This window comes from Lagopus leucura, unplaced genomic scaffold (assembly GCF_019238085.1).
Source record: "Lagopus leucura isolate 7727_CA_CO unplaced genomic scaffold, USGS_WTPT01 Super-Scaffold_100009, whole genome shotgun sequence".
Classification (NCBI taxonomy): Eukaryota; Metazoa; Chordata; class Aves; order Galliformes; family Phasianidae; genus Lagopus; species Lagopus leucura.
This window is the reverse complement of record NW_024962266.1, coordinates 27,909,447-27,925,702: the sequence shown is the minus strand read 5'-3', so window position 1 is coordinate 27,925,702 and position 16,256 is coordinate 27,909,447. Positions and strand designations below refer to the sequence as shown.

The 16,256-nt window shown below is 52.1% G+C and overlaps 1 protein-coding gene across 9 annotated transcripts; it reads right to left on the bottom strand.

Moving 5' to 3' along the window:
• Positions 1-878: 878 nt before the first annotated feature.
• Positions 879-14,403, bottom strand: LOC122181124 (interleukin-23 receptor-like). Of its 9 annotated transcripts, none has more exons than XM_042873397.1 (16): positions 13,991-14,403; positions 13,793-13,915; positions 13,069-13,147; positions 12,446-12,739; positions 12,243-12,366; positions 11,441-11,595; positions 11,180-11,325; positions 10,326-10,473; positions 9,516-9,598; positions 9,117-9,315; positions 8,128-8,325; positions 7,406-7,489; positions 5,747-5,797; positions 4,670-4,766; positions 3,615-3,705; positions 880-3,161 (listed from the first exon to the last, which is right to left on the bottom strand). In XM_042873397.1, exons 2-16 carry the CDS (start codon positions 13,844-13,846, stop codon positions 2,535-2,537), a joined length of 2,430 nt encoding a protein of 809 aa, XP_042729331.1. In that variant the 5' UTR covers positions 13,847-13,915; positions 13,991-14,403; the 3' UTR covers positions 880-2,534. The 9 variants fall into 9 exon arrangements, with proteins under 9 accessions (XP_042729338.1, XP_042729331.1, XP_042729332.1 ...); XM_042873398.1 differs by having other exon boundaries at positions 13,793-14,140; positions 14,239-14,403; XM_042873399.1 differs by having other exon boundaries at positions 14,239-14,403.
• Positions 14,404-16,256: the final 1,853 nt, after the last annotated feature.

Sequence of the window (16,256 nt, the reverse complement as noted above, 5' to 3'; positions counted from 1 at the left end):
CCCCAAAGCTCTCGCTGCCAGAGGCGAGCAACACAGGCATCTCCAGACCTAATCCATTACCATGACCTATATGGGTTACAAGGGAGAGGGGGAGCCGTACTGGGTATTTTTTTGTCCTTCTTCCATTTTCTCCTGGTAAGCTGCCCGTATTTTTTGGCTGCAGCATTCACCAGTGCAAAGAGACAAATCCTTCCTTCCCGGTGAAACTGAAGGCAGCTCTGCTGTTAATGTGCGTGCAGTGAGACAGGGGTGAAGGTTTCAGCCCCAAACCACCGCGTGTGATGGGTTCAGCAGGGAAGGAGCCGACCTCCTCCTTGAGCACTGAAATGCTCTCAGGTATCTCTCCCAGCCAGCAAGCTGCAAGGTAAGACCACGCTTTCAGTGCTGGTATTTGGAAGGATGAGCATTTCCATGCAGCAGTAAACACCCCACATGTTGTGGCAGCTCAGGTAACGCAGGCAGCTCAACTCTCAGGATGTGGACATTGAAAAAAATACCTTCCACACCTCACATTCTGGCTGCTGATTGTATGTGGCTGTTCTCTTACAATTTCCTTCCTGCACAGGCAGCAATCACTAATTTTAGACTGGCTTACATGTGAGAGTAGCATTTCAGGCTTGGAAACGGTTTTGCTACTTGCTTCTTAAGAACAAACCTATCCCATCTTTCTAGGTGACGTGCTGCTCTGTGAATGTAAGTGACAGATGGCAGAGCTCTTGATTGCGAAGAGGAAGCAACCATAGCACGCAACTATTTTGGCTTGAAGGTGTCCAGGACTAAATGACAAAACTAAACTAAAACTATTTGTGCAATAGCTGTTAGAGAAAAGCACACATTGCCTAGCAACATTCAAAAGGAAAATTATAATCTCTAGGTTTTGATGCCAACAGTCATCAAGTGGGTAATACTAGACAACTAATTACATGTAGGGTAGCATTTATATTAGCTTTGTAATTCTTATAAAAGTATTCTGAGTCTTGCTATGACTGTTTTACAGCCTTTGGTTTGGTAATGCACAGTCAGGTGATCTTGTTTCCTTTTTTCTTTTATTTTTTTGCCATTTTGTTCATGTCAGTCTTACAAAATACATCCCCTGCATGTGTTCCCTGCAACGTGCGCAGCCAGCTCCGTTACCCTGAGCTGGGTGAGATGCACAGACCCCTCAGTGAGTGAAATCACACATATTGACACGCAGTTCAGAGGCTCCTTTGTGCTACCTGTTGTTAGCAGTGCTGCAGTGCCCAAGGTCCTGCTCTGAGCACCATGGAGGAGGCTTCAGGACCAATGCCCTCCCCTCGCTGCACCCTGAGCCCCATGCAGTGCTGCCTGCATGGCACTAACTCCTGCCCACCCTGAGCACACAGCTCTGGCATAAAAACAGTCTTTGCTGTGATAAGAGGTAGGAGAGAAGGACCAGTAGAACAAACCTTAGGGAGAGCATTGCTCATGGAATGCTCAGCCATTTTACAGGGTATAGTAAACTCCTTCTATGCTTGTATTCCTTCAGAGCATTTCAAGTGTTTCCTTAAAAGGTTGGGGTGATCAGTCAAAGAAGTGATAATAATCCAACCTCTCACATTCCCAGGGTGTTTCTGCTTGCCATCTTGCAAGGCTACCTCTGACATCCTGGGCAAACTTTTAACTGCTTTCAAGACCACTCAGCAGGAAGGAGACTCTGATATTTTGTTTTCTGCACCTCAGAAGATCCAAATTTCCTCATATGCACTGAATATGAGTGGGAGCTATTGGTGATGGGTGAACGGTTGGACTGGATGATCTTTTAGGTCTTTTCCAACCTTGGTGATTCTATGATTCTATGAATAAATGCCATTTCTCTCTGCCGTGTTCTGCTTCGTACAGAGCAGCAAAGCCAAACCGCAGACAAACTGACATGAGGTGATGAATCCTTCATCCAAAATGAAGAATCTGCCCAGTGACAAATGGAGACAGAGATTCTCAGCGGGGCTGGCAGGCCAAGATGATGAAGGTTTGTTCTTACCTGATGGATTTTTTTCTTATTGAATGGAAAGGAAAATGAAATTGGGCTATTCTGTCAAACAGAAAAGATTTCGTATGGTATCCATGGCTGCTGCATGATGTGTAAACTGTCCTCATTGTAGTGTCTCTTCATTGGGGGTGATCCCAAGCTATTTTACACACTTCAGCCAGAATACCTCAGGCATGGTTTTATCCATCTTGAAGGCAATCAGCTCCAGGTGTTACATGTTCTGTATATTTAACAAGAGAGTGCCTTAGGCTAATAAATGAAGCAGAATGCATCCTGTAAGAATCACCTGCTTTGTATTGCAGTTCCTACAGGAATCCAAGCTCACATTTTCGTGTTTGTAAAAACATGAGGTAAAATTAAAATGATGTTTTACTGGCCAAGGCATCCAAAAGCTATTTGTGGTCGGTTAAGGGGGAGAGTTTCAGATCTGGAGTTTTGTTTCGGCTCTGATGTTTGACATCTCAAAGGCAGATATGTGTCACGATGGGATTGCCACAAGTCTGTGGGCTTTTAATCACAGCTTCTCTCAAAACAATCTCCCAATGCTCTGCGGAAAGCAGGTCTGTATATCCACAGATCCTCCATTCGTTGCCCTTAAGCAAGAAACCAGCTCATCTGGAACCAAGGTTTGTTCCTGAGCTCCTTCACTGTACAGTGTTTTTTCCCACTGGTTTTCCAGAAGTGTATTTTGTTCCTCCTGGGCAGAGCTGAACGCGTGGTTTTGCCCACTTCTGTCGTTGTTTAAAACCAGGTTGATCTTATCCAGCAGGCAGATCTGGGGCCCTTCAGCTCCTTGAGCATCCCACAGGTAGCTGAAGGGGCTGCTGTAGTCTCTGAAGAAAATACTTGTCTCTGGTTCTGGAGCCGGCGTGTAGGGCTGTGTTAGGCCGATGTTGGCAGCTACATATCCCAGTGTGTTTGCATCAGAGATCTGGGGTTTGTAGTCACCGACCTGCTCCGTGGCCGTGCTGTGGGGGGGTGCTGAGCTCTGTGGGTGCTCCACGTTCTCAGGGACCACGCTGCTGGGTTCCTTTTTGATGTCCACCTTCTTGTATTTCTTGTGCCCTGACAGCTCCTGTATTTCTGTAATTGTGGGGTCACTGTTATCCGGGACCGGCCCACTGAAAATGCTGCTTGTGAATTCACTCTTTTCCTAGAAAAGAAAAGGATGACTGCACTAACAGACAGGCAAATGTTACCAATAGGAGTGATATCATGGGAGGACCACAAGGGGGAAATGGGACAATGACTTCTTGGTCTTCATCTCAGCATCCTCTCCTCCTCTCTCCTCCAATCCCCACCACAAAGCAGATTACAGTGAGATGTGGAGAACAGGCAGAAGAGCTGCACATCTCCGTGTTTACATGGACACCTCGAGGTCAGCTTGATTCGGTTCTACTGCATGAAATTTATATCGAGACAAGGTCTAAAGATCAAGGTAAGCTGGGCTCCGGTGCACAGTGCAAATGGGAGGACAAGGATTCTCCAAGTTCTACATCCCTTAGGGCTGAACTCTTTTCTTGTCCATATTTCTCACACCTACAGAGTGATTTTCCATCTGAGTATCTGTAAGTGAAAAAAAGCTGGGATGCAGTGGTGCAATTACCTGGAAGGACTTTATCACCCTGCTGTTTTCCACGTGGGGGAAATCTTCAAGCAGCCATTTTGGCAAGACCAGTGCCACTGCTGCCTTAGTTCTTCATCAGACAAAGAGAGAGAAAACAAGAGTTAGTCTATTTTGTTGTCACTCACTTGTCCATTCTGGATGAAATCGTCCCCAGGGTGGTGGGGGAACTCCAAGCGTGTTGATCACTCATGGCCTTTGTGGAAGGCTCGGAAGCATTGGGTTTACAGACCCTTGTTCAGGTAGGTTTTCCCATTTGAGCTCTCCATCCTGCTGCTCTGGGTTCCATTTGTGGCAGTAGTGGAGGGTGCTCAGCATAACAGTGATAAGACAAGGGGGAATGGCTTTAAACTGAGACAGGGGAGGTTTAGGTTGGATATGAGGAGGAAGTTTTTCCCCAAAGGGTGGTGAGGCACTGGCACAGGCTGCCCAAGGAGGCTGTGGATGCCCCATCCCTGCAGGCATTCAAGGCCAGGCTGGATGTGGCTCTGGGCAGCCTGGGCTGCTGGTTGGTGACCTGCACACAGCAGGGGGTTGGAACTGGATGAGCATTGTGCTCCTTTGCAACCCAGGCCATGCTGTGGTTCTATGGTAATGTCACACTGCGTGACACTCCCCAGTCTGTGCCAGTACCAGGGTGCAGATGTGAGGGGCAGCCAACAGACCCTGCAAGGGACAGCATTCTCTCCTCATTCAAAAGTAGCAGAACCAAATTCTAGTACAAAACTTACATAAAGAGAGCTGTGTTTTTCCTCTCTCTTCTTTCACTCCCCCTGTATGCACTGTATAATAACAATATATCATGTGTCCCTAAGCCTAGCTTCAATGGGGGAATCATTTTTGCTCTTTCAGTTGTTTTCTCCCATGCTGTGGAATTCACAGGTATCCTTTTCTGCAGCAATGTGATCAATGGGTGCAGCTGCCCTCAGGGAGAGCAGAGCACAGAGAAAAGGATCCGTTTCTGTAGTTAACTTTAAAGTATTCTGGAAGAAAAGCATGAGTTGGAAATAAGGAAAAAAATGTGACAAAAGTGATACCTTTTCCTAGCTGATTTTTTCAACATCAGAATGACAAGAACCACAGATATTATGATCACACTGACACCCATTCCCAGGAAAAACCTGATGTCATCATCTGAAAAAAAAAAGAAAAAAGAAAAAAAAAAGGATAAAGAGGGAAAAAATTAATCAGGCAGCTTAAAGATGGCGTTTGTGGTCTGATTCCTCCCTTGTGAATAATTGTGCATCCACAATCAGTCACACTGACCTCAACTCCTCACATTCCTGTTGCTGTCCCTACAGGTTTACCCTCAGCTCTGATGGCCTGCAGGAAGAACGCCTGCATTTAAAGCTGGAGGCAGTGAAGCACCAGGCTGAGCACTGAGGGCCCTTTCCTGTGCAGATGGGAGCTGTAGGCAAGTAATTCTAAGAAGTGTGGTCATTGTGTTTAACCATTTCCCACGCAGAGGTACCTTCCAGAAATGCTCAAGTGAATTTTTCAGTTCACGTTGGTTTTGTTTTGTTTTAAATACTGAAACGGATCACAGCATAACCTTTACCAGAACGCATGCAGAACACAACTGCAGTTAGAAAAATAGATGGGAAAAGTTTAAACAAGTCTTTGGCTCAGATTGTAAGGGCAGAAGTCAGTCACTGTTAGGCTACTGCATCTGCTAACATTCCTTCTCATAGGCTGGATGTGGCTCTGGGCAGCCTGGTCTGCTGGTCGGTGACCCTGCACATAACAGGGGGTTAAAACTAGATGAGCACTGTGGTCCTTTTCAACCCAGGTCATTCTGTGATTCTATGATCTTTTATTTTCCTTATTTTCTTACCTCCAATTTTCTGGAATGTACATTTTATTACATGTCTCATAAGAAAACAAAGCTTAAATTGCAGGATGATGCGTGTTCTGCTCAGTCTGCTCACTGCTTTCTCACTATGTGGCTTACTTTCCTGTCAAGTGAAAATCTCTTTTCTGGCTCTGACCTCTCCAAAATATGTGGAGTTTTCTCCTTTCCTAAATCTCCAGATGCCACACTTGCTGCTCTGGCCAAAACTTTTCTGCTCAAGCAGAAACTCTTGCTTACCAAGACTGAAATACTCTGCTCTTACCATGCGAAGTCTCCTGGTAAATGATGTCCAACATCCTGTCCTCCGAAGAAACTGCAGCAGAGAGAGGAAAAAATGCCCATCACTTCATTTACAGAAGTAAAGTGGGTGAAGTAGAAGTTATTGTTAATTTTATTCATATTATTTAGAAAAAATGGCTTCCAGAAACATCATGCCCCTCTGCAAGAACCACAGGCTGATTGTGCTTAGGCTGACTGGCTTTGATAAGGACACAGCTAACATCCTCATCTGCAGTCTTAGTGCTGACAGAGACAATTCAGAACACCCAGCACCACGTCCTGAGCTCATAGGCTGCTTGAACCCACCTGGTAACTTCTACAAGAGTCACTGATCTGTGAGTTTGGACTGATTTGGATGAAAAGGAGTGAAAACCGCTTGGAATTCACAGTGATTTAATGAACCAATGACAGTGATTTAATGAACCAATGCACTGAGCTTGTCCAGGCCTGGCAAAGCCATGCAGGCACAGAGGAGAAATGCCCATCTGAATTCTGCTTTGCACCAGCTCCATAAAGACCAGCACAAACCCACAGGGAAAGCCTTCACTGCTTTGTAAAGCTATCTGTGTGCAGTTCTCCCTTCCAAACTCTGCCTACATGGTACTGTACCAGAGAGGCATGCAGCAATGTCAGCCCTGGTGTCCAACTGTATTTCATGTCACTAAGTTGGCACTGGGCTTTGACCTGAGCTGACCTGGCTAATGTTGCAGCTGTTTCAGCAAAGCCGTAACGCAATTCACTAGCAAAAATCAGGGGCAAGAAATCATGGAAAAGGTCTTTAATTTTGTAGATTTGAGACAAATGCTTTTCCTAGCAAGTACTTCAATTCCCTCACACAGAGCAGCTTAGAGGGAGAGCACACTCAGCTCCGCATTACAAAGCAGCCCTTGGTTATATGGAATTGTGGAAGGAAAGTGCCTGAGCCAACAACTCAGCAGCACTGGAATGAAGCACTTGTGGAGGACGGTGTCACACTGGCACATTTAGCTGTGGAACAGCTCTGGGGCTGCTGGGAGGTGTCTTCTGCACTCAGCTTTTGGGCTGTGCATGGCTTGTCCTGGCTTAGGAAAGGGCCATCAGGATGTGCAGCTCCTGAGGGCAGTCACAGCCTACACACATTGCTGGAGACGAGAAATAGATTGTTCTTACTGTCTCTTTTAATTGGCCCATGCCCTATTTAATATTAAATACTTTCCAGAACTGAAGCCTGCCTACATCCAGCTCCAGGTGAGATGAGACTGGCTGCAGCTTGGCCGGTTCTCTGTCAAAGTTGGGTTTGTTTTGTCTTTAACAACTGCCAAACAGGGAAAGCAGCAACCTCATCTGCTCTGTCCAAAAAGGGAGAATGACTCCAGTGATGTATTTTGTAGAGTAAGATGCAATTCTCAGGTGTGCTGTTAGAGATCTGTGCATGATAGCAAGGAGCATCAGCTAGAAAAGGCTTTCATAGAGGTGTGTTAAAGTCTGCAGTGTGTCCTGCAGCTGTAAGATTTCCTTCTAGACCTTGCTTTTCTCTCTGGTCCATGGCAGGCTTTTACCTCTTGTTTCTAAAACTACAAAACTGGCAGACTGTGAGGATACCACCGAGCTGAGCTCTGCAGCTCCACCACAGCAGGCAGCAACTTCTACACACGGAGCTCACCTTGGCCAGAGCTTGGTTTGCTCACTCCGTCTGGGTAGGCTGCATACACTGACACGCTGATGTGGCTTCCTGCTGCTGCATCCTCTGGAAAGAAGCAATAGTTGCCTTTAAGTTGTATCTATTAGCTGCTTTTAAAGCTGTGGATTTGCTCAAGAGCTTCCGATAGAGCAGTCAAAGGAGAGGAGGTGTGGGGTTTATAGATGAAAGAGCAAAGGCTTGGCCAGATAACTGTTTAGGAAGTGCCCTGAAGCCAATGAACACCAGAATGAAGGTGGGAATCAGGAGACAGGTGGGACAGGTCTGAGATCTCGCTGCTGCTGGGCTCGCAGGTTGGCCATTGCAGGGCCATGAGCCCTGGCCATTACAGGGTGAGGAGATGAGCTGAATTTGCAGCCTCATTACATCAAGTGTTTTGCCCTCTCTCTCTGTATAAATGCACATCTGTATTTCTGTGCTTTCACAAGCTCCAGGGATTACCCTACTTTCACTCCCTGCCACCTCGCTCATCTCTTCCTTCTCTTTCTCTGCCTCTTTTTCCCTCCTGGCCTTCACCTGTGGGACCAAATGCCACTGGGTGCCCTCAAGTCTTCTATCACTTCGCTCTTGAATGCTCCCATGCTCCAAAATCAAGTGGGCAGGGGCTCAGTTCCAAATGAAGTATTGATTTTACAACACCTTGACAATCTGCACCCAACAGCAAAAAGGACTCTTGGATATCTTACCTTGGATGTAGGTGTGGGTGTCCTGGCCTGGGACTTTCTTCCAAAAGAACTCTTCCTCGTGGCTGTATGGAGCTGTACAAACCCACTCCACTATGTACCAGAGTGGGGGGGTCCTGCTGTGTCGGGGGGGCTGCCAGGCCACCAATATGGTGCTCTGGTTCTTGTGCTGCACATCCACAGCCAGTGGTGGTGGAAAGGCTGCAAAGAGAGGAGGTGGCATGGGGAGCTGTAGTGAGAGCAGTGAGATTGGAGGGCTGCTGTGCCGGAGGGGGTAAGGGCTGGGGGGCAGGGGGGGAGATGTTCTTGGAAGCGGTGATTTAATATCTCCATCTACGTCTGTCTGTCTGTCTCTATATTTGATATTGAGATATACACACACATGCATGCCACACAAAAGCACGTGTTCAGTTTTGTCATGTCTCCTCCGTCTGAAATGCTTTACCTGACAGATTTACAGGAAACCCGTGTGATTCTGATCAGGAGGAGATTAGAGAATTTTTTCCACCTTGTTTATACAGCAAAGCATCTATTTAGTCACACTCACTGTTTGTCCTTCATTTGAATGGGACTTTCCCCTCCCATTGCTCACAAAAAAGAGACATTTTCAAAAATAGGAAAGTGCGGCTGTGGGGAAAACCACAACGTGTGGCACAGGGAGCCTGAGGCACCCAGAAGCCTTTTTCCTCCCTTCATGCCTGGCAGCTCCAGCTCCCGGCCTGGACACTCTGGCTATTTTGGGAGCTGCGAGCACGGACGGTGCCCTGCCAGCAGGACAAGCTTATTTTTAAACTCATTGCTGCAGCTTTCGGAGGCGAAGCGCTGAGCTGTGCTGCTGGGGCATCTCCAAGGACTGTGGCCTTGTCTGGAGGACACTGCGTTCCCTTGGCAGACGGGCTCCTCTCTCGCTTTAAACCCACGTGCGTGCACGATAACGTTTCTCCCCTCGCCATTCAGATAAAAGGCCGAAGCAGGCGAGCTCGAAGTCCCACCTTCCGGGCTGGGGTCCCGGCGGAGCGGCACACGGGCGGGGCTCGAAGCCCCCCGGGCGTTGTAGGCGGTGACGCGGAGGTCGAGCAGTGCTGGAGGCAGGAGGAGGCTGCAGGCTGTGCTCGACGTGTTGCAGAAAGGACGCGAGGCTCCGGCCCAAACGACGTAACCCAGGATGGGTGTGCGAGCATCGCGGGGCGGCTGCGGGGGGCGAGAGGTGGGGATGGGGATGGGGATGGGGATGGGGATGGGGATGGGATGGAGATGGGGTCCCCGCCCTCTGATGCCGTCGTCACCGTCATTCGGTCGCTGCGGCGAGCGAAGCGTTGCTTGCTACTGCCCCTTAGTGTTTGGAGCTAACGTGCTAAAAGAGAACAAGAGCCGCCCCGAAAGGGCCTTACCTTGATCAAGACTGTCACCTCGTGGCTGCCGTTGGGGAACTGCCGGCCCAGCCGCCGCCACACGTCGGGTGCTGTCGCGGGGGCTGCGGGACACAGCCGGGACGTGCCCTGAGATGCTCACGTCTGAGCATCGCCTGCGTGCCCATTTCTGGCTGCCCTGAGCCCCCGGGCCGGACTGTGTCACACCGAGGTGACGGTGTGTGGGAAAGGATAAGAGCTGCCCTGGGCTCCTCGCCCTGCTGCTGCCGGCCAGAATATCTCAGCTGGCTTCACCCAGTCCCATCCTGGTGCTGATAGCCCAGCTTCAAAGGGGAAAGGCTGCCATGAGGGGGCTGGGGGACCAATCATGGCATTGTAGAATCGTCTGAGTTGGAACAGGCTTTTAAAAACCACCTGGTCCCACTCTCTGCAATGAGCAGGGACACCCACAGCTCCATAGGTGCTCAGAGCCCCATCCCTGACCTTGGGTGTCTGCAGGGCTGGGGCACCCTGCCTCTATGGGCGCCTTGTGCCACCACCTCACCTCCCTTAGTGTAAAGAACATTCTCCTTACATCCCATCTAAATCTCCCCTCTTTTACTTTGAAGCCATCTCCTCTTATCCTATCAAGGACACATCCTAATGAAGAGTCTGCCCCCTTCTTCCCAATTTACTGGAGGAAAGCAAGTTACCAAAGATGGAAAAATACACCAAATCCCCCCTTTTTTTGGAGTCTGCACAGCTCAGCACTTCTGCAGCGACCTCAAGAGCCAGACAAGCCACCACTGCACATAGCACAGCATGGCCCTGCAACGCCCTACCACCACTTACCAGCCTCAGGTGTGCTGTAGATGAAGGGCAGACCCCAAGCACTCCAGGGGCTGCCTGCAGTGCTGAGCCGGCACCGTGCCTGGAACACATAGCTGGTGGCACTCTGAAGTTGGTGTCCACGCTGCACTGCACTGTCCCATGCTGTCACCTGCAGGGCAAACAGGCAATAGGGCCACCACGCTCACCTGGGGACGCTCAGCCCACTGAGCACGTGGTGCTGTTAAACCCACAGTGCAGCCCAGCCTGGGGGTCTGCTGCTGAGGAGAAAGCAGTGGGTGAGCACAGCCGGAGAGCGTGAGCAGGTGCCCATGCTTGGCACAGCGGTTGGGCTTTTTCAGGTTTCCCTGCGCCACTTTGGAGCTCATGTAGTACACAAGGTGGGAATGATCTTGGAGGTCTTTTCCAGCCTTAATGACTCTGTGATTCTTTGATTCATATGCATTAAGGTCAGGGGAAAGACAACTGAACCCATTTAACCCAGGATACCGCAGAGCTCTGTCCCGCTGGCACCAGGCCAGTCCCCCATTTTGGCAGCTCTGCTGAGTGCTGGGACTGAGGGTCAGCCATCTGCCAGCCCCAGGGAGGGTTCCAAAAAGGACCTTGGTGCAGTTTGCCCACGTGTAGTTGTGTGTGTGTCGATGAGGAGGGAATTGATTAAGAGGGTGTTTGCTGAGCACCACCAGTGGCCTTTTTGCACCTTGCCCTTGCAGAGCTAGATAAGATTTACAAATATGACAATTTCTGCTTTTTGCTTAAAGAAGCAGAGTTAATGCTAATGGAAAGGATGTTCTACCCACCCTGCTCCCCAGGAACCCCAACCCGTGGCTCTATAATGGGGCTCAGTGCCATCTCACCTGCCACTCCGCAGCACCCACTGCCTTGTGCCGCTCCTCGCAGCGCACGTCCTGCAGCTCCGTCTGCTGTCGCCAGTGGATGGTGGTGGTGGGAGGTGACCCCGCCGTCGTCTCCGCGCTCTCAGCCAGGGGCACGGCGGGCACCACTGCAGGGAGAGCAGCAGCCATCAGCCGGGGATCACAGCACCGTGTGGGCACAGCGTGCTGGAGATGCCCGTGGTTGCAGCCCCAGCGCAGGGCACGGTGTGTGCCGCGGTGTACCGAGCTGCTGCAGGTCGAGGTGCTGAGGAGCTGAGCGTGCCGTGCCCAGTGCATTGCTGGCCTGCACCCACGCCAGGTAGTGACTGCTGCCATTCAGTGCACTCAAGGGCACCGGTGCATCCATGGGGAACACATCCTCCTGCGCCGTCTGTGTGCTGTGGGGCAGAAAGCAGCCATGCTCAGAGCCCTGCGTGGGGAACAGTCATCTCCAGAGCTGCAGTTTTTCACTCTTCAAGTGAACTAGCAAATCATTTTCTTTGGTTCCTGGCACTGCTGCATGGCATTCATGTTTCTGCTGCAGGAAGGGAGTTCCCACAGCTCGCTCAGGCTGCAGGGTTCAGAGTTTGCACCCCAGGGGCTCCTTTGGTGGTTCATCAGAAAACCCACACAGACTGCACGTAATTGAATAGCAGAGTGGGTTGACAATGAAAGCCCAGCAGCCTCACGCCGTGGGGGCTTGGCCTTGCATGTGGCACAGCATGTGTAGGGCTAGGGCAGGAAGGCCACTGGTGTACAGTCCTTATTTCCTCATGGCGTTTTTGTTTAGGTGCTTGGGCACCCTTAGGTTCATGCTGGGAATGGGGTTGCTGTGCCCTGAGTGCTGGATGCCCAAGGAGGCTGTGGATGCCCCATCCCTGCAGGCATTCAAGGCCAGGCTGGATGTGGCTCTGGGCAGCCTGGGCTGCTGGTTGGCGACCTGCACACAGCAGCGGGTTGGAACCAGATGAGCATTGGGGTCCTTTTCAACCCAGGCCATTCTAGGATTCTGTGATCTGGTTCCCTAGTGCCTGTGTGCCCCTACCTGCACAGGTGGAGGCTGTAGTTGGTGTGCAGCAGTGTCGGCTGCCCGGCGTCCCATGTGCATGCCAGGCTCCCCGAGCGCTCAGGGATGGCACAGCTCAGGTTGGCGGGGGGGTCTGGGGGGTCTGCAGAGAGGCAGCATCAGCATCCCCACCTTCAGCCCCACCGCTCCCCCACCACCCCTAACCCCACAGCGGTACTCACAGCCGGCCCAGAGCTCCGTCCCGCAGATCACCTCGTTCCAGTAACTGTTGGGACAGCGGGCAAGGCAGGTGATGATGCTGAAGGGCAGGCGGAAACCACGCAGCTGCAGCTGGGCCGCACTGCTGTTGAGAAGGCGTGGGGGACCCTCGGGGGCTGTGAGGTTGAGCAGGATGGAGAGGCTCGCCCACGGGCAGTCCAGCGCCGAGACACAGGTGATGGAGACGTTGGAACCCATTGGCACCACTGAGCCTGGCTCGATCCTCACGTGCCCCAGGCACCTGATTTGGGCAGCACCTGCGCAACGCTCACAGCTTCAGTGCAGCCCCCAAGTGCAGGGTAAAGCCCGTGCAAGCAGCTGGTGACTCATTGCTCAGCTCGGAAACAGCCTCACCAGTTTTACCTTCTGCTCTAATGCTTGAATGACTGCAGGGAAATAACGCATAGACTGAAAGCTCTGATCCCTGAGATTACAGCAGCGCCCTGACTCGTGCTATCAGATTGGGGCTCTGCAGCAGCACTGATAAAGCTCATGCTCAAATGACATCAGCTCGATTTGGCTTTCCTGGAACAGGCACAGCTATGCCATGCCATGCTGTGCCATGCCGTGCTGGATGGCCACTTACCTCTGCCCAGGATGCAGAGCAGAATATGGAGCACGAAAGCCTCTCCGCCTCCTGCCATGGCCTGGGCTGTGGCTGCTGCCTGTGTGGGGCATAGCCTGGGGATGAGGGAAGGCATCAGTGCTGCCAGACACCCAGCCTGGGGTGCTGGGGGCAGTCGGGGACACTGGGAAGCCAGCCCCCATGCCCAGTGTGGCAAGAGATCTGATGGAGCAATGGCTGCACAGCTGGGATGGAGATCAAAATTCCACTGAAACTCAAGGAAAAATAATTTTGCCATAAAGGTGCCGGGGCTTGCGAGTGGGCTGCTGTGGAGCCTCCATCCCTGGAAACAGCCAAACCCACATGGCTGTGGTGCCATGGGATGGGAACACCAAACTCTCCTGATGTCCCCAACCTACTGTGATCCAGCTGCTGCCCCTCAGGCCCAGCAGGGGCTTTCCTACCTCTCCAAGGACACAAGCTCATGGCTCCAGGCTCCCCTGAAGTTCCCTGCACTCCCTTCACCCTCCTTCCCACCTGGCTCACTTCTCCCATCCCACTGCACCCGCTGGCCCTGGGGGCAGTGATGAAGGGCTCCTTTTTGGGAACGGGGCACAGAATCCACTGTAAAAGCTTCAAAAGAGCATTATCCACCCCGAGCTTCAAAAAGCTTCAAAGCAGTACAGTCCAGCCCGAAACAACCTCCCAAATGCAGCTCACGCCTTTGCACTTCTCCCCCTGTTACCTTCGGGATGTGTGCGCTGACCTCATTTTCTTCAAGCACAGTGAAAGCATTCATAAGGAGCAGCCAGGCGCCAAACTGACCCAGGGAGGGGCTCTGAAGGCCTCCCAGCTGCCCGCACACCTCCTGCAAGTTGGAGCAAATTAAAAGAAACAACACTCGTGGTCTAGGAAGAACTCTGAGCAAATAATAAATGCTCACGGCAGCCAGTTGCAGCGTGAAGTCACAGCTCTGCTCCTCAGGGCATTTCTTATGCACACGTTTTCATTCCAGTTTACAGCACTGGCAAACTCCAAAGCCAGAAGGCACGAGAGCAGTCTCGTCTCCAGATACATCTCTCTGATCCCATCTCTGTTACAAATCCCCCAGCACCCTGTTGCCGAATAGATGAAAAGCAAAGAGCAAAGCAGAAAGAAGCCATCTCAGCCCTCAAGCCTGCAGATGGTTACCGGGGTCAGGAGCACGCGGGAGCCGAGCGGTGACAACAGGAGTGGGGCTGCTGCCCCACGGCGATGGGATGGGGACCCATTGCAGCCTCACTGCTGGTCACAGCGAGCAGCAGCAGCGACTGCCGGCAGCACTGACCTACATTGCGTGCTGAGAAAGCACAGTTTCCACTTTGAGTCAGTCCATGGGAAAACCCAGCATCCCTTAAAGCAACAGGCTCACGTGTGCGCTTCTTGCCCTCTTGCAGGATGATGTTTTCCTGGCAAACTCTGTGATTTCGTTACGCTCGTCTCACTTTGTGCTCTGCAACAGACACCTCACGCTGCCATCCCCACCACTGCAGGGGCTGCCGAACCCCAGATTTCACCAAGGAACTCTTTTATGTCCTGTGACTAAACCCCAAAGCCTCCAGTGACACAGCCCATAGGAGCGGGGCTGTGTGTGCCCATTCCTCTGCTGCTGTTTCCCAGTGCACAAGGCTGGAAAACCCGGGGGAAGCAGAGCAAGGGCTGCTGGTGCCACCCTCCCTGTTTGCCCCAGTTTGCCCCCTCCACCCCCACCCGTCAGCGGAAGGGTTAACCTCAGTGACAGTGTTAACCTCTTTAGATGCTGCAACCACAGGAAATACCGCACAGCTCGGCTCACCCTGCAGCACAAGTAAAGGTCATGGAACATCGTTTCCCAGGCAGGGCAGCCCTCTCATCGGGGCTCTGGTGGATCTGTGCCATGGTGCTGGGAGGTGAAGGGCAGTGGTGGGCAAAGCTCTGCTCTGCTGCAGTGCCAAACAAGAGGCTGCGATGCCTTTGGACACGGAGCGAGCTCACGGGGCTGCAGAGGGAATCTGGGCTTGTTACTGACGTGTTTCATGCAATATGGAAGGAAAAAGTACTTGTATCATCCAGTGACATTTTCAGGGGCTCTTGCCTTCCTTTGGAATAAAATCTCACTTCTTTCCCTTCTCCGCACTGACAAACCCAACACTCCATCCTCCCCTCGGGGCAGCTGCAGCTCTGTGTTCTCCCACCCCTCTGCCCTTCCCTCTGGGGCTTTTCATCTCCTGCTTTATCTGCCCTGTGGCCTGAGTTCTAGAGGTGTAAATAGCCCTGCTGCTGCTGCAGAGGGAGTCCTGATGGCACAGCACAGCACGGCGTGGCACAGCATGGAATCACAGAATGGCCAGGGTTGGAAGTGACCTCAAGGATCATGAATCTCCAATCCCCCAGCCACATGCAGGGCCACCAGCCTCCCCATTCAACGCTAGGAATGCCACAGTATGGTGCAGCACAGCACAGCACTGCATGGCACTGTATGGCACTGCATGGCAATGTATGGCACAGCATGGCACGGCATGGCACAGCATGCCACTGCACACTTTTCCACCTTGCTGCACATTTCTCCCCATCCTCTTCCCATCCCTGCACCCCCATTCTGAAGCCTTTGCTCCGGCTTCATTCCCTTCCTCCAGTGCCAGATATTCCAGTCTGAGTGCTGGGCATCACCCAGGCAGAGCCCCCAGATTTGCCCAGGAGGGGAAATACGGAGGGTCCTCGCTGCCATCCCCTCGCCACACATGGGCGATGACATCTCACAGCCACTTCCTCGCCCACCCTATTGGGGTGAAATCAGCGGATTTTGTTACTTTTGGTGAACTCAGAGCTGAGAGCCCCGCGGAGCTGGTTGTGTGGGGACGTGGTGACACGTGGGTGCGGCGCACGTGGCTGTGCGAGTGGCAGCGCGGTGACGCGGACAGCTGGTCCCGCTGGTCCCGCTGGCTCTGACCGCAGCCGGCAGCCCCGAGAGCCATAGCCGGCCCTTATCCCTGTGCCACTGACTTAAAATTGGCGGTGGGGCCGGGTGCTGACACCGGGAAGGAGGAATCCGCAAACAGCCGCTTTTGGGGCGGGATTTCCCCGAACGAAGCAGCCGGGCCGGGGGGTTCGGAGGGGGAGGTGCAGGTACTGCGATGGGCCGGGCACGTTCGCTGTTTTGTCTTTGCACGAAACACCGGCCCGCGTGCTTC